At 41.6% G+C, this 18,341-nt stretch overlaps 1 protein-coding gene across 1 annotated transcript in view; it reads left to right on the top strand.

Moving 5' to 3' along the window:
* Nucleotides 1-18,341, top strand: part of RBL1 (RB transcriptional corepressor like 1) — an 88,849-nt gene that overhangs the window by 55,957 nt on the left and 14,551 nt on the right. The window contains exons 17-19 of the mRNA XM_025400338.1: nucleotides 10,409-10,585; nucleotides 12,798-12,869; nucleotides 15,135-15,225. Coding sequence (XP_025256123.1) covers nucleotides 10,409-10,585; nucleotides 12,798-12,869; nucleotides 15,135-15,225 — 340 coding nt within the window. The remainder of the gene's footprint in view (nucleotides 1-10,408; nucleotides 10,586-12,797; nucleotides 12,870-15,134; nucleotides 15,226-18,341) is intronic.

Here is an 18,341-nt window from a genome sequence, read left to right on the forward strand (position 1 = left end):
TATAAGTGAAATCATACAGTATTTGTTTTTTGTTTTTTTGTGTGTGACTGGCTTAGCATAATGTTTTCTAGGTTCATCCATATAGCTTGTGCCAGAATTTTCTTCCTTTTCAAGGCTGAATAATATTCCATTGTATGAAGAAAAGAAAAAAAGAACAATAGAAAAAATATTCCATCGTATGAATATGCTTTCTATTTAATACCACATTTTGTTTATTCATTCATCTGTTGATGGGCATTTGGGTTGCTTCTACCTTTTGGCTATTGTGAATAATGCTGCTGTGAACATTTGTGTACAGGTGTCTGTTCAAACCAGGCATGGTTGTTCATGCCTGTAAACCCAGCGCTTTATGAGGCTGAGGCAGGAGGATCACTTGAACCCAGGGGTTTGAGACCACTCTGGGCAACACAGTGAGACCCTATCTATTTAAAAAAAAAAAAACAAAACAAAAAACAGCCAGGTGTGGTGGCAGATGCCTATAGTCCTGTCTATTTTGGAGGCTGAGGTGTGAGGATCACTTGAGCCCAGGAGGTTGAAGCTACAGTGAGCCAAGATCGCACCACTGTACTCCAGCCTGGGCAACAGAACAAGGCCCTGTCTTAAGAAGAAACAAAAATAGTAACAAATATCTATTCAAATCTCTGCTTTCAATTTCTTTGGGTATATTCCCAGAAATGGGAGAGTAATTTAGTATTTCATTTTCTGAGGAACCACCGTACCGTTTTCCACAGTGGCTGGGCCATTTTATATTCCCACCAGCAAGGCGCAAGTGTTCCAAGTTCTTCACATCCTTGCCAACATTTCGTGTTTTCTGGTTTGTTTGTTTTTTTGATAATGGCCATCCAATGGGTGTAAAGATACATCTTATTATAATTTCGATTTTCATTTCCCTACTGATTAGTAATATTGAGTATCTTTTCATGTGTTTTTGCTCATCTATATATCTTCATTGTAGAAATGTCTATTCAAGTCTTTTGCCCATTTTTTTAATTATGGGTTTTGTTTTTGTTGAATTGTAGGAGTTCTTTATGTATTCTAGATATTAATCCCCTATAAAATATACTATTTACAAGTATTTTCTCCCATTCTATGGGTTGTCTTTTCATCCCATTGATGGTGTTCTTCACACATGAAAGTTTTTAATTTTAATAAAGTCAATTTATTCTTTTCATTTTTTGTCTCTGTTTTTGGTGTCATATACAAGAAATAATTGCCAAATCCAGTATTATAAAACTTCTCCCCTATGTTTTCATCTAAGAGTTTTATAGTTTTTAGCTCTTATATTTATTATGTCTATTTTTTTTTGAGACAGTCTCACTTTGTCACCCAGGCTGGAGTGCAGTCGCGCAGTCACAGCTCACTGCAGCCTCCGCCTCCCGGGTTCAAATGATCCTCCCACCTCAACGCCCCGAGCAGCTGAGACTACAGGCATGTGCCACCATGCCCAGCTAATTTTCTTTTTTTTTTTGAGACAGAGTCTCACTCTGTTGCCCAGGCTGGAGTGCAGTGGCGCAGTCTCGGCTCACTGCAACCTCTGCCTCCTGGGTTCAAGCAATTCTCCTGTCTCAGCCTCCTGAGTAACTGGGACTACAGGCACATGCCACCACGCCCGTTTAATTTTTGTATTTTTAGTAGAGACGAGGTTTCACCATACTGGTTAGGCTGGTTTCAAACTACTGACCTCAGGTGATTCAGCCACCTTGGCCTCCCAAAGTGCTAGGATTACAGGCATGAGCCACCACACCTGGCCTGTGTTTGCATTTTTTTTGTAGAGACGGGGTTTCAGCATGTTGCCCAGGCTGGTCTGGAACTTGTGAGCTTAAGTGATCTGCCCGCCTCAGCCTCCCAAAGTGCTGGGATTACAGCCATGAGCCACTACACCCAGCCCATTTTAATTTTTGTATATGGTGTTAGATAAGGGTCTAAAGTCATTCTTTTACACATGGATATCTTTTCCCAGCACTATTTGTTGAAAGACTGCCCTTTCCCATTGAATGAGCTTAGAATCCTTGTTGAAAAGTCACTTGAGCATAGATATGGGAGTTTAATTCTGGACTCTCTATTCTATTCATTGGACTATATGTCTATCTGTATTCAGTACCACACTGTTTTGATAACCATAGCTTTGTGTCAAAAGTTTTAAAATCAGGAGGTGTGAGACCTCCAACTTTATTTTTCTTTCTTAAGATTGTTTTAGCTATTCAAGATTTCTTGAGAGTCTGTATGAGTTTTAGGATAGATTTTTCTCTTTCTGCAAAAACATTGTTGGAATTTTGACAGAGATTGCATTGAATATGGACATTGCATTGGCTAGCATTGACATCTTAAGAATATTAAGTCTTCCAGTCCATGATCATAGGATGTCTTTTCATTCACGTCTTCTTTAATTTCTTTCAGCAACATTTTGTAGTTTTCAGTATATGTCTTTTGCAAGACAAGTCCTTGCTTAAGATTATTCCTAAGTATTGTATTATTTTTGATGCTATTGTAAGTAAGTGGAATTGTCTTAAATTCATTTTTTAGATTGTTCATTAATATAATGTAAAGGAACACAAGTGATGTTGTATTGATTTTCTTATCTTGCAGCTTTGCTGATTTATTTATTAGTTCTGTCAGGTTTTATGGGTTAAGTTTTTTGAGTTTTCCATACATAAGATTTTGTCATCTATGAACAAAGATAATTTTACTTCTTTCTTTCCAATTTGGATTCTTTTTCCTGCCTAATTGCTCTGGCTAGGAATTCCAGTTCTATGTTGAATACAAGTGGTGAAAGCAAACATCCTTGTTTTACTCCTGATCTTAGAGGAACACCTTTCAGGTTTTCAATTTGAGAATGATATTAGCTGTGGGTTTTTTATATACAGTTGACCCTTGAACAACATGTTTTTGCACTGTACAAGTCCACTTGTATACAAATTTTTTTCAGCCGACACAGAATGAAAATACAGTATTTGAGGGATGTGATACCTGTGTATATAGAGGGCCATCTTTTTGTACATGGGGATTCTACAGGGCGAAATGGAGGACTTGAGTATGCATAGATTCAGGTATATGCAGGGGCTCCTGGAAGAAATCTCCTGTGTATACCAAGGGATTACTGTATATCCTTTATTTTGTTTAGGTAGTTTCCTTCTCTCTTCCTAGCTTTTGGAGTATTTTTTATCATGAAAGGGTGTTAAATTTTGTCAAATGCTTTCCTGTATCACTTGAAATGATTATGTGGCCATTTTCCCTTTGTCCTTTTAATATGGTGTGTTATACAGATTGATTTCCTTATTTCAAATTATCCTTACCTTCTAAGAATAAGTTCTACTTGGTCATGGTGTATAACCCTCTTCATATACTGTTGAATTTGTTTTGCTAGTATTTAGTTGAGGATTTTTGCACCAATATTCACAAGAGATAGTGGTCTGTATTTTTTCTTATGCTTAGTCTGGCTTTGCTGTCAAGTGATGTACCTTTAGCCACTTAAAAAATACATTTGACCTTTCAAGAGAACATTATGATCCTGGTGAGCTATAAGTTTAGACTCAGGCTCACAGGATTTGATTCTGTTTTCAGATCTAACTTACGTTTTTTGCTAGCTTGTATTCTTTTGCAACTTTGAGTAAGTAGTTGGCCAGCCTCTGGAATTAACTGAGACTCCATTGTGTTATGTTGCTGTAGAATGGAGTTCACTGTGGGACAAATACATGTTGGATCTCATGGGTGAATCTGAATCAGCGAAGAATCATTCTAAAGATTGATGGGATACTGTGAGAAGGCTATATATTCTTTTTAATTGGTTTTTTTTTTTTAGAGACAAGGTCTTGTTTTGTTACCAAAGCTATAGTGCAGTGGCATGAATATGGCTCACTGTAGCCTTGAACTCCTGGGCTCAAGTGATCCTCCCTCTTTGACCTCCCAAAGCATTGGGATTACTGTGTGAGTCACCATGCCCAAGCCATTATTTATTTATTTACTTTTGAGACAGAGTCTTACTCTGTCTCCCAGGCTGGAATACAGTAGCATGATCTCGGCTCACTACAGCTTCTGTCTCCCAGGTTCAAGCAATTCACTTGCCTCACCCTCCCAAGTAGCTGGGACTACAGGTGTGCACCACCACACCTGGCTAATTTTTGTATTTTTAGTAGAAACGGGGTTTCACCATATTGGCCAGCCTGGTCTCAAACTCCTGACCTCAGGTGATCCGCCCACCACAGCCTCCCAAAGTGCTGGGATTACAGGCATGTGCCACCATGCCCAGCTGTTACTCATAATTTTTATTATAAATCTAGGCCAGGTATGGTGGCTCATGCCTGTAATCTCAGTATTTCAGAGGCCGAGGCAGGAGGATTACTCGAGGCTTGCAGTTCAAGACCAGCCTGGGCAACATAGCGAGACCCAGTCTCTACCAAAAACTTAAAAAATTAGCCAGCATAGTGGCACATGCCTGTAGTCCCAGCTACTCAGGAGGCTAAAGTGGAAGGATAACATGAGCCCATGATTTCAAGGCTGCAGTGAGCTAAGAAGGTGCTACTACACTCCAGCCCAAGAAACAGAGTAAGACCCCATCTCCAAAAATAAAAAATTAATAAAATAAATCTAGCGTGTTACCTTTTAAATTAGCATATGACCAGTTCTTATTATAATACTTAAATTATTTTAATATTAATGGAAAAGGACTAAAAACTGTTGACCTTAGACAATAACTTGAATTTGTCCTATCTCTTACAAGCACATTTTGAATCATCAGCTTCTGATAAGATAGACATGTTAATCAGATATTTATAACCAAACATGACTGCAGTGTATCCCACAACTAGATGGTTGGCTAGCCCATTCTGTTGCCCAGGTTGGAGTACAGTGACTATTCACAAGCACAGTTACAGCACGCTACAGCCCAAACTCCTAGGCTCAAGTGATCCTCCTTCATTACCCTCCAAGTAGCTGGGTCTACAGGCAAATTTAAGTGTATTTCTCTACTAATCGTTTTATTATTATTATTTTGAGACAGGGTCTTGCTCTGTCGCCCAGACTAGAGTGCAGAGGCACGATAATGGCTCACTGCAGTCTACCTCCTGGGCTCAAGAGCTCCTCCTGCCTCCTGAGTAGTAGGACCACAGGCGTGCACCACCCCATCCAGCTAGATTTTTTTCTTCTTTTTTTTTTTAGAAAGAGAGTCTCACTGTGTCTCCCAGGCTGGTCTCTAACTCCTGGGCTCAAGCAATCCTCCCACCTCAGCCTCCCGAAGTGGCTAGGATTACAGGTGTGAGCCACCATGCCCAACCAATTGTTCTTGTAATAATTTTTTTTTTTTTTTTTTTTATATTGAGTCTCGGTCTGTCGCCAGGCTGGAGTGCAGTGGTGAGATCTCGGCTCACTGCAACCTCTGACTCCCTAGTTCAAGCGATTCTCTGCTTCAGCCTCCCGAGTAGCTGGGATTACAGGGACGCACCACCAGGCCCAGCTAATTTTTTTTTTGTTTTTTTGAGACGGAATCTCGCTCTGTCCCCCGGGCTGGAGGGCAGTGGCGCGATCTCTGCTCACTGCAAGCTCCACCTCCCGGATTCCCGCCATTCTCCTGCCTCAGCCTCCCGAGTAGCTGGGACTACAGGCGCCCGCAACCGCGCCCAGCTAATTTTTTGTTGTTTTTAGTAGAGACAGGGTTTCACCGTGGTCTCGATCTCCTGACCTTGTGATCCGCACGCCTCGGCCTCCCAAAATGCTGGGATTACAGGCGTGAGCCACCGCGCTCGGCCAATTTTTTTTATTTTTAGTAGAGACAGGGTTTCACCACGTTGATCAGGACGGTCTCAATCTCCTGACCTCGTGATCCACTGCCTCAGCCTCCCAAAGTACTAGTATTACAGGTGTGAGCCACCGCGCCTGGCCTAATAATTTTTTTTTTTTTTTTTTTTTGAGACGGAGTCTTGCTCTGTCACCCAGGCTGGAGTGCAGTGGCGCGATCTTGGCTCACTGCAATCTCTGCCGCCCGGGTTTAAGCAATTCTCCTGCCTCAGCGTCCTAAGTAGCTGGGATTACAGGTGTGCGCCACCAAGCCCGGCTAATTTTTGTATTTTTAGTAGAGACGGGATTTCAGCATCTTAGCCAGGCTGGTCTTGAACTCCTGACCTTGTGACCCACCCGTCTCAGCCTCCCAAAGTGCTGGGATTACAGGCGTGAGCCACTGTGCCCAGCAATAATTTTTTATATGTCCTCTTTTCTCTATGCTAAATAAATCTTCCTTAATTTATACTCTTCCTCAATCATGTTTTTCTCCATTCTTTTGTCACTTGCTATCATGGAAAGTCTTAGCTCACGCTCTGAATTAGATAGTTTTATATTAAGATAAAACATGAGGAATTTTTTTTTTTTTTTTTGAGATGGAGTCTCACTCTGTCGCCCAGGCTGGAGTGCAGTGACACGATCTCCGCTCACTGCAGGCTCCGTCGCCTCCCGGGTTCACGCCATTCTCCTGCCTCAGCCTCCCTAGAAGCTGGGAATACAGGCGCCCACCACCACGCCCGGCTAATTTTTTTTTTTGCATTTTCAGTAGAGGTGGGGTTTCACCGTGTTCACCAGGATGGCCTCGATCTCCTGACCTCATGATCTGCCCGCCTCGGCCTCCCAAAGTGCTGGGATTACAGTCGTGAGCTACCGCACCCAGCCGAGGATTATTTTTTACGTTTTTATATCAAATCCTATTTCTTTCACAGTACCTCTAACGTGTTTTCTGACCTTGGGCATAGTGATTATCTATTTATTTCTTAGATTTCAGTTTAGCTGTTTGAAAATAATAGTAGCTTAAACAAGAGAATTTATCTTTCACGTAAAGTCTGTGTAAGTAGTATGGGACTGGCCGGGCGCGGTGGCTCAAGCCTGTAATCCCAGCACTTTGGGAGGCCGAGGCGGGCGGATTACGAGGTCAGGAGATCGAGACCATCCTGGCTAACATGGTGAAACCCCGTCTCTACTAAAAATACAAAAAACTAGCTGGGCGTGGTGGCGGGCGCCTGTAGTCCCAGCTACTCGGAGGCTGAGGCAGGAGAATGGCCTGAACCTGGGAGGCGGAGCTTGCAGTGAGCCGAGATCGCGCCACTGCACTCCAGCCTGGGTGACACAGCGCGAGACTCCGTCTCAAAAAAAAAAAAAAGTAGTATGGGACTGCTGTGGTTACCATGACCATTAAGAACCCAGGTCCTGGCCAGGCGTGGTGGCTGACGCCTGTAATCCTAGCACTTTGGGAGGCCGGGATGGGCAGATCACGAGGTCAGGAGTTCGAGACTATCCTGGCTAACATGGTGAAACCCCATCTCTACTAAAAATACAAAAAAATTACCCGGGCATGGTAGCAGGCACCTGTAGTCCCAGCTAATCGGGAGGCTGAAGCAGGAGAATGGCGTGAACCTGGGCAACGGGGTTGCAGTGAGCCGAGATTGCGACACCACACTCTAGCCTGGGCGACAGAGCAAGACTCCATCTCAAAAAATAAAAAACCCAGGTCCCTTCAAGGATTTTTTGGCCGTTCTCAACACAAGGTTTCTAACTCAGTCCATGATGACTGCTTCCCTTCCAGATATCATATCTGCATTCTAGCCAGCAGGAAGAAAAAGAGCATGCCTCCTCACCTTCAGAACCTGTCCTAGAAGTTACATACACCAGTGCTGTTTATTTCCCACTTAGTCATGTAGCCACTTGTAGAATTTATTCATTTATTTATTTATTTATTTTTTGGAGACAAGATCTCGCTCAGTCACCCATGCTGGGGTGCAGTGGCAAGATCATGGCTCACTGCAGCCTCAACCTCCTGGGCTCAAGCGATCCTCTCACCTCAGCCTCCTGAGTAGCTGGGACTATAGGCACAAGCTACCACACCCAGCTAATTTTTTAATTTTTTGTAGATAAGGGGTTTCACTATGTTGCTTAGGATGGTTTCAAACTCCTGGACTCAACCAGTCCATCCACCTCACCTTCCCAATGTGCTGGGATTACAGATGTGAGCCACCGTGCCCAGGCAGAATTTTCAAAGGGGCAAATATAGTCTTTATTACAGGAAGCCAGGTATAAATGTCAAGGGTTCTGTTATTGCAGAAGAGGAGACAGACACTGGAAAACAACTCATTTATAGCTTCTACAACCATTCTTTGTCTTCTGTTCCTTTCAGTTATAGCTCATTTATTTTCATTACATTGTGGGTTTTGGAGCAACTGATTCTCCAAGGAATTTCATCTTTTAGGGAAACCCCTTCTTTGAATGAAATAGTCTCCAGAAGTATAAACAAAACATATGAAAGCAGGGCTGCTTTGGTTGACAATTAGGATGGTTGAGGGAGAGTCTTGCTCTTTTCACCACCTTTACTGGCTTCTCTTCTCTGTCCCTCCACCCCCTCCTATGCCTAAGGACTGTTTAAAATACAGAGCTTGAAAATATAGCGGTTTCCCCATTTACTTACCGTTTTTAATTTTCAAAATGGCAAATTATTGCCTCTGATAATTAACCTAAGTTTGAAAGAAGTAAGGCTTTTTTTGGTGAATTCTTCATTTTGAATGTTGTTTTAGAATCTAACATCCTCTTCCTTTCATTTAATTATAACCTACTCAGTATTGATAAGAAGCTAGAAAATATAAAAGGAACTGAAATGTCTGAATCTATAATAAATTCAAAATAACCATTCACTGAGTAAATTATAACGATTATCTATGCTGAACTCAGTGTGATGCTGGTGTTCTATGCCTAAATAGAATTTACCGTGAATGTTAGAATCAAAAGCCTGCCAGCATATGTGTATCCTGTAAGCATTGGATCAGTTCTGTAAAAGATACTTTACCAAGTGTTACTTAATTACATATTATTTTTAATTCTTCTAGCTAGGACTATATCTCTTATCTTATCCTTTCATGAATATAAAGTTCTAGCGTCTTTCCCTCTGCTCTGACCCTACTGTTTCCTCAGCATGGCTGGACCAGAAACAAGGGGAGAGGATACAGAAAATTTGTTTGCTGTAAAATAAATCACTGGTGGCTTTGGAGTCAACTATTTGTCTCTCTTTATATTAGATTACTGAGTAGCTTAAATTAGTTTTTAAGCTCAGTTTGTAGGTATTTTTCTGCCAAAGATAATTTTCTGTAAGGGGTAACTTACTTTCTTTTTTTTTCCTCTCTGGAAATTTAAAGACAGTTTGGGCCGGGTGCGGTGACTCACCCTGTAATCCCAGCACTTTGGGAGGCCGAGGCAGGCAGATTGCCTGACCTCAGGAGTTTGAGACCACTCTGGGCAACGTGGTGAAACCACATCTCTACTCAAATACAAAAAGGAAAAAAAAAATTAGCCAGGCATGGTGATGCTTGCCTGTAGTCTCAGCTACTTGGGAGGCTGAGACACGAGAATCACTTGAGCCCGGAGGCGGAGGTTGCAGTGAGCCAAGATCGTGCCACTGCACTCCAACTTAGGCTACGGAGTGAGACTCTGTCTCAAAAAAAAAAAAAAAGAGTTTGAATAGAATAGTCTGGTTTAGGAATACCACATCAGGGTTATCAATTCTTAAAATAATAAAAGTCTTGCAGGATCTTAGGGCCAGGGAACTGAACTGAATTTATTTTCACATGCTTTAAAAAAAAAGCTTTGTATCTTATTTAACATTCCTGTTTTGTTCCCATTGTGCTCATAAAAAGTGTAGAATATAGGAGCAATTTTTAAATGGTTTTGCTTTCTGACTCATTTTGGAGTCAAACGTATATTATTTGGCATGTTAGACCTCCTAGCAATTTTACCTGAACCCAAAGAGAATAGACAGAGACTTCTGAGCTTTGAAAAATTATGCGTTCGGGCCGGGCACAGTGGCTCACACCTGTAATCCCATTACTTTGGGAGGCTGCAGTGCGTGGGTTACTTGAGGTCAGGAGTTAAAGACAAGCCTGGCCAACATGATCAAACCCTGTCTCTACGAAAAATACAAAAATTATCTAGGCATGGTGGCCTGCAACTGTATGCCCAGTTACTCGGGAGGCTAAGGCAGTAACTGCTTTACACAGAAGGCAGAGGTTGCAGTGAGGCAAGATGGTGCCACTGCACTCCAGCCTGGGTGACAAAGCGAGAATCCACCTAAGAAGAAAAAAAAAAAAGGAAAAATTATGTATTCATAATTGTCATGATGCAGGTAAATCTATATTTCAGTTTTTCTTTACATAGTTGGCAGCATAGAGTAATAGATGACATCTTTAAAAAAAATTTTCAAGTAGCTTTGCTTTAATCTATATCCTCCTGCCATAGCAGTGAACTAGTGCTATAGAACAGAAATTTTATTTAATTTAGTATATCAACAGCCTGTGTTTTTAATCTTGGTCTGAAAGCCCATGTTCATGGTAAGACATAATTTGAGAAATGATTTACTTGGTGTTTTGCATCAATGTGTTACCTTCTATTTTAGGTCTATCATTTGGCAAGTGTACGCTTACGTGATCTATGTCTAAAACTGGATGTTTCAAATGAGTTACGAAGGAAGATATGGACGTGTTTTGAATTCACTTTAGTTCACTGCCCTGATCTAATGAAAGACAGGCATTTGGATCAGCTCCTCCTTTGTGCCTTTTATATCATGGCAAAGGTAATGTATACATTGGGAGAAGAGGCTGGGCATGGTTGCTCACACGTATAATCCTAGCACTTTGGGAGGTCAAGGCAAGGAGATCACTTGAGCCCAAGATTTCGAGATCAGCTTGGGCAACATGGTGAAACCTTGTCTCTGTAAAAAATGTAAAAGTTAGCTGGGCATTGTTGCTTGCACCTATAGGCCCAGCTACTTGGGAGACTGAGGTGGGAGGATCTCTTGAGCCCAGGAGGCCAAGGTTGCAGTGACCCGAGATCATGTCACTGCACTTCAGTCTGGGCAATAGAGCAAGACCCCTGTCTCAAGAAAAAAAAGTTTCTGTACCATATTGCATATTGCTTTCTCATGATTTATTGTGCTGCCCCAGAAGAGCATTTTACTTTCTAGTTGCTACGTGTTTTAAGTCATAGAATAACATATCTTGCTTGTTTTTTAAAATTCTCATATATCTGATACAATCATTTGTCTTTACCACACTGGCAGTCCTAGCAGATATATACAGTTAGGATTTGATTTTTCAGCTTTTTGAGACAGAGCATATGTTTTTAAACTCCTTTGTGACCCCTCCTCCCAGAATGCCTCTTTGAAATCTCTGTAAAAAATAGGTCTTAGGCTGGGCGCGGTGGCTCACGCCTGTAATCCCAGCACTTTGGGAGCCCAAGGCGGATGGATCACAGGGTCAGGAGATCAAGACCATCCTGGCTAACACGGTGAAACCCCATCTCTACTAAAAATACAAAAAATTAGCCGATCGTGGTGGTGGGCGCCTGTAGTCCCAGCTACTCAGGAGGCTGAGGCAGGAGAACGGCGTGAACCTGGGAGGCGGAGCTTGCAGTGAGCCGAGATTGCGCCACTGCACTCCAGCCTGCGTGACAGAGCACGACTCCGTCTCAAATAAATAAATAAATAAATAAATAATAGGTCTTAGTAATTGTTTCTGCAGCACTATGGCAGTTAACGAGAACATGCACCATACAAAAGGCAACTAAAAGGGAGCCAACAAGAAAATGGTTGATTCATTTTTTAAGAAAGATTAGTTTGATGTAAAAAAGCACCGACTATGTTCAATACAAGAAATACTGGAAAGACACTAGTTACCAGGACTCAAGGAACCAAATTGCATCTGATAGCCTCAAGAGTCATGTGTTTGAAGTGAATCTTGCTGATTTGCAGAATGGTGAAGTTGCAGTTAGAAAACTCAACCTGAAGGGCCGGGCGTGGGCTCACGCCTATAATCCCAGCACTTTGGGAGGCTAAGGCAGGCAGATCACGAGGTCAGGAGATCGAGACCATCCTGGCTAACACGGTGAAACCCTGTCTCTACTAAAAATACAAAAATTAGCTGGGCGTGGTGGCACACTCCTGTAGTCCCAGCTACTCAGGAAGGACTCCTGAGGCAGGAGAATCACTTGAACCCGGGAGGCGGAGGTTGCAGTAAGCCAAGATCACGCCACTGCACTCTAGCCTAGATGACAGAGCGAGACTCTATCTCAAAAAAAGAAAAAAAAAGAATTAAAAACTTAAAAGATAAATGTTACTAGCTAATCGTGTGTTTTCCAGAAGACTGTTAGAGTTCAGGCTTTGCCATTTCTAGCTCATCATTATAGAGAACAGGGTTAGCACTAATGGACAGTGAAGCAAGGGAAAGGAGTAACTTAAGTGAAGTTTATGATTACAGAGATCCCAGAAGGAATTCCTTTTTCTTCCTTTTGGCCACCACTGTGACTTCTGTCTAAACATTAGAAACCCTACAGTCTGTCCTGAAATGTTAAAACCTAATCCTATAATAGCCACTCAGTTTGATTGAGGATCATCGCTGTAAGATATTTTTAATCCTTTGTATGTAGTTAATTTACTTTTAAGTAAGTACTTAAAATTAATAAAACTGGAGACTGCAGGGCATTAAACAGATCTGAGTTTTCTTATATCTTTTTTTATATAAAGAAATGGATTTTCAGTAGAGTCACACCATAACAGTTTCAGTGCTTTTTGATTAATGAAACTATTAAGTGATTCCCCACAGGCTACAAAGCCTGAACTGTAAAGGTAGAAAAAAATCATAAATGTTAGTGGTTTTTAGTCATGGACTGGCCTGGGGTTAATGGTTTTCTGCAAGGTTGCTCTCAGTGCCAACTTATAATTGAAGTTTTGTTCAGAGTCATTTTTCTTTCAAAAAGCATTTGATAAATGCAGTTTTTATTTTCCTTAGGTAACAAAAGAAGAAAGAACTTTTCAAGAAATTATGAAAAGTTACAGGAATCAGCCCCAAGCTAATAGTCACGTGAGTTACATTATTTCTCCTACTGTCCAAAAATAGATTTACTGTTTTCCACTGACAAGTTATATAAAAGGTAAACTTATTTTATAGTTTTAATATACTTCAGATTTTCTGTTTTAATGGATAACATTAAAACTCAAGAGATAATTTCATCAAAGGACAATTTCAGTAGAAGCCAGGAAATCTAACTGTTTCCAATTCATCCATATACTTTCATATACTTCTCATAAGTTCTGCCATTCTATTTGTTCATTTAATGAAAGATATGTATAATGGCTCACGCCTGTAATCCCAGCACTTTGGGAGGCGGAGTCAGGTGGATTAGCTGAGGTCAGGAGTTCGAGACCAGTCTGGCCAACATGGTAAAATCCTGTCTCTACTAAAAATCCAGAAATTAGCCAGGCATGGTGGCACACGCCTGTAATCCCAGCTACTCGGGAGGCTGATGCAGGAGAATTGCTTGAGCCCGGGAGGCGGAGGTTGCGGTGAGCCAAGATTGTTCCACTGCACTCCAGCCTGGCCGACAGAGCGAGACTCTATCTCAGAAAAAAAAAAAAAAAAGATATGTATAATAATAATATTCTTTAATTATATAACTTTATTTTTTTAATGATATTTAAACCCAGTGAAATTTTAGGGTTCATTAACCTAACTACAGCTTCTTTTGCCATCTGCTAAGCACCCTAATGTTTGCATCTTTGAATAGATGTTAAACATTTCTGATTATATTGTTCTCCCTGTGGTGAAAATTGCATGAAACCTTTCAGTCATAGTAGCAGAATGGACTGGCACACAATAAGCATTTAATGAATGTTAATGTCATATTGTTGTTATTATTGTACCTGAAGAACACAAGTAAATTACCTTAAGGGTTTGATCATTCAAGAACCTGGTTGCTCTGCTCTTAGGAAGCATAATGGTCTCTTCTCTGGCCCTGGAAATTGTAGCCAGAAAGAGAGTGAGAGTGGCCTAGATTGCAGACCAACACAGAGATGTGGCCTCAGTATTAGTAGTTATATCCCCTTCTAAGAGAGCTTTAAGCCCTAAAATACATTATAGCAAGCAATATAGAGACATTTGAAGAACCAAGTACAGGCATTTGTTATATCCTGTGATAAGCTAAGATTTTCTGGGCTTCTTCAGGAAAATCCCTCAGGAACAGAACCTAGAAAGCTCTAGATTGTCCTTGAAGATCATTAAGGTGAGGTTAGTGTGAGTCAAAAATGGGCCAAGCCATGGCTCCCTGAATATCCTCTTAATACCAGTAACCTATAATATAGTACAAGGGGGAATGGATCATGCCTTTCCAGCTATCTCAGAGGTGAGATAGTTCAGGGGCAGGGAAGGGAAAAGATTTTCATGTGGCCATCTGAAAGGAGATGGGAATGGGCTGGGGGCAGAAAAACAAGCTGCTTTAAGAACAAACGACTCTTGGCCAGGCACAGTGGCTCACGCCTGTAATCCCACCGGTTAAGGAAGCCAAGGCAGGCAGATTGCTTGAGCCCAGGAGGTCAATGCTACAGTGAGCCATAATTGTGCCACTGCACTCCAGTCTGAGCCATGGAGTGAGACCCTGTCTCTAAAAAGAAAAAAAAAAGACCAATCGATTGTTGTGTAAGGAATTAAAAAGGAGGAATTAATTCAGGTCTTTTGTTGTTTGTTTGTTTGTTTTCTTTTGTTTTGTATTTGAGACAGAGTCTTGCTCTGTTGTCCAGGCTGGAGTGCAGTGGTGCAATCTCAGCTCAGTGCAACCTTCACCCCCTGGCTTCAAGCAGTTCTCCTGCCTCAGCCTCCCTAGTAGCTGGAATTACAAGTGTGTGCTACCATGCCCAGCTAATTTTTGTATTTTTAGTAGAGACGGGCTTTCACCATGTTGGCCAGGCTGGTCTTGAATGCCTGGCCTCAAGTGATCTGCCCGCCTTGGCCTCCCAAAGTGCTGGGATTACAGGTGTGAGCCACTGCACCTGACCAAACTCAGGTCTTTGAAGTTGCTTTTATTTAGTAAAACCCAATCATCAGTCTTTAGTTGCTATTTCTTCTATTTTATAAACTAAGCCCATCTTAGATGGTAAGCTCTTCTCCAGTATCCCCTCTTTTATGGTATGTGTTATAATCTATGCTTACTAGAGCTAATAACATTTTACCCTTGAGTATCACTTATACAGACAAATAGTTTTTCATTGGCTTGATATTTTGCTCTTCTCACTTTGATTTTGTTTAACATGTACCACTGACTGAGCAGTCCTTTTTTTCCCCTCTGGTGTGTAGGTATATAGAAGTGTTCTGCTGAAAAGTATTCCAAGAGAATTTGTGGCATATAATAAAAATATAAATGATGACTTTGAAATGATAGATTGTGGTAAGTTATCCAATTTAACATACTATATGTAAAACACATTGGATCACACTGTACATAATACAGTGGGTGTCAGACAACATGGAAATGTGAATCATGAGGAGGTGAGGTAGACAATACACACACATTTTGAAAACAATTATGTTTGAGATTAGAATGTGCTGGTATAGTTTATTGAAACCATTAATTTGTCCCCCGTTAATTGTGTTTTGGAAGAAATTTTCTAGTCTACTTATACATGTTAATGAAACATATAAAAGAGACTTAATAAAATTCTTAAATCTGAATGACAGGGAAAACAAGGTAGCTGACAGTAATCTTCCCGAGGAGTCTATTAAGAAAATGTCCTGGCTGGGCGTGGTGGTTCATGCCTGTAATCCCAGCACTTTGGGAGGCCAAGGCGGTCAGATCACGAGGTCAAGAGATCAAGGCCATCCTGGCCAACATGGTGAAACTCCATCTCTACTTTAAAAAATACAAAAATTAACTAGTTGTGGGGTATGCATCTGTAGTCCCAGCTACTCGGGAGCCTGAGGCAGGAGAATCACTTGAACCCGGGAGTCAGAGGTTGCAGTGAGCTGAGATCACGCCACTGCACTCCAGCCTGGCAGCAGAGTGAGACTCTGTCGCGCACACACACACAAAAGAAAATGTCCTGTTCATATAAGTATTATTTATAGGTAATTCTGCTACCACAGGCAAGACTGCACCCTCTTGCTACCATCATGCTAAGATTTCAGGCACTAGTAATCTTTTTTAAAGAAAAGAAAATCAAATGGTTAGTATTCATACACCTCTTCTGTCTACCTCCTTTCCCTTGTCTCATCTTTCCATGTATTTAAGGTGTATGTAATATATACATGTGTATATACTGTGATTTTTTTTTTGTTTTGCTTTGTTTGAGATAGGGTTTTGTTCTGTCACCTACACTGGAGTGCAGTGGTATGATCATGACTCACTGCAGCATCGACCTCGCAGACTCAAGTAATCCTTCCACCTCAGCCTCCCGAATAGCTGGAACTACAGGCATGCGCCATCACCCTGGCTAATTTTTATATTTTTTGTAGAGACAGGATTTTGCCATGTTTGCTCAGGCTGGTCTTGAAATCGTGAGCTCAAGTGACCCGCCCACCTTGGCCTCCCAAAGTACTAGGATTACAGGCATGAGCCACTGTGCCAAGCCTAGGTACTGTGATTTCTTTAATGCCACAGTGTGAGATATTTAGGTCATTTCTCCTTTTTTCTTCTCTTTTCTTTTCTTTTCTTATCTTGTCTTGTCTTGTCCTCTCCTATCCCCCACTCTCCTTTCCTCTCTTCTCCCCATCCCCATCCCTTCTCCTCCCCTCCCCCTCCCCTGCCCTCCTTTCTCTTTTCTTTTTTCTTTTCTTTTCTTTTTTTCTTTTCTGAGACAGGATCTCACTCTGTTACCCAGGCAGGAATGCAGTGGCACAATCATGGCTTACTGCAGCCCTGACCTTCCCCGTTCCTTTCATCTCAGTCTTGCTGTCACACCCAACTAATTTTTTGTAGAGGTGGGATTTTGCCATGTTGCCCAAGTTGGTCTCCAATTCCTGGACTCAAGCAATCTCCCTACCTTAGCCTCCCAAAGTTCTGGGCTGACAGGTGTAAGCCACCATGCCTGGCCAGGTTGCTTCTAGTTATGCACAGCTCTGTGATGAGTATCATTTGTAGCTTAAATATTTAGGCCACATCCTTAGGATAAATTCTTAAAAGAAAATCTGATGAATTAAAACAAGTTTTTAAATTATAAAAATATCCATAATCATTATGATGTCCACTGGGATATAAACTTTTAAGATTTCATTCACCAAAAAGATCTTTTAATAATGTCCTAGAATCTGACTTTTTGAGGATAATAGGCCAAACTCAATTCTTTTTACATAAGTGTGTTATTCTGGAGCCTTTTCAAGGCAATGAGGAGTATATAAGACAGTAACCCTGGCCAGGCGCGGTGGCTCACACCTGTAATCCCAGTACTTTGGGAGGCCAAGGTGGGTGGATCATGAGATCAGGAGTTCGAGACCAGCCTGGCCAAGATGGTGAAACCCGTCTCTACTAAAACTACAAAAATTAGCCAGGTGCAGTGGGTGCAGTGGCAGGCACCTGTAATGCCAACTACTCAGGAGACTGAGGCAGGAGAATCACTTGAACTTGGGTGGCAGAGGTTGCAGTGAGCCAAGATCCTGCCACTGCACTCCAGTCTGGGTGACAGAGTGAGACTCCATCTCAAAAAAACAAAACAACAACAAATGCAGACAGTAACCCTGACAAACTATTAAAAAGCCTTTTTCTGTATTTGTTATACATGTTGCTTACCTATCTGGGGTGGTTTTTCTGTTCCTACAAAACCAGACATCAGGTTAGCTAGAAAGCTGTGGATCCCTTGCCTATTTTGTGTTTTTTCTATGCGAAACTAACTGCTAGCAAGTATCTGAGCTACAAGAGCAGTGAAGTAGAGAGTAGAAGCAAAAGATAATAGATGATGTCGTTTTCTGTTTTGTTTTCTTTTTGATAAGTGTCTGCCAAAGAAACTTGAGGTGACTGAGAGTTCGCCACTTCCTGTATATATAGGTTTCAGATCAAATTCTGCTACACAATTTCTTTCTTTTTTTCTTTTTTTTTTTTTTTTTTTTTTTGAGATACAGTCTCACTCTTGTGGCCCAGGCTGGAGTGCAATGGTGTGATCTCGGCTCACTGCAACCTCGGCCTCCCAGGTTCAAGTGATTCTCCTGCCTCAGCCTCCCGAGTAGCTGGGATTACAGATACCTGCCACCACGCCCAGCTAATTTTTGTATTTTTAGTAGAGACGGGGTTTTGCCATGTTGGCCAGGCTGGTCTTGAACTCCGGATCTCAGGTGATCTGCCCACCTTGGCCTCCCAAAGTGCTGGGATTTCAGGCGTCAGCCACTGCACCTGACCTTTTGTTTGTTTGTTTGTTTGTTTTTTTGAGACCATGTCTTGCTCTGTCACCCAGGCTGGAGTACAGTGGGACAGTCACAGCTCACTGCAGCCTTGACCTCCCAGGCCCAAGTGATTCTCGGCTCAGCCACGGCCTGGCTAATTTTTATATTTTTTGTAGAGATGGGGTTTCACCATGT

The sequence above is a fragment of the Theropithecus gelada genome, chromosome 10 (genome assembly GCF_003255815.1).
Source record: "Theropithecus gelada isolate Dixy chromosome 10, Tgel_1.0, whole genome shotgun sequence".
In the NCBI taxonomy this organism is placed as follows: Eukaryota; Metazoa; Chordata; class Mammalia; order Primates; family Cercopithecidae; genus Theropithecus; species Theropithecus gelada.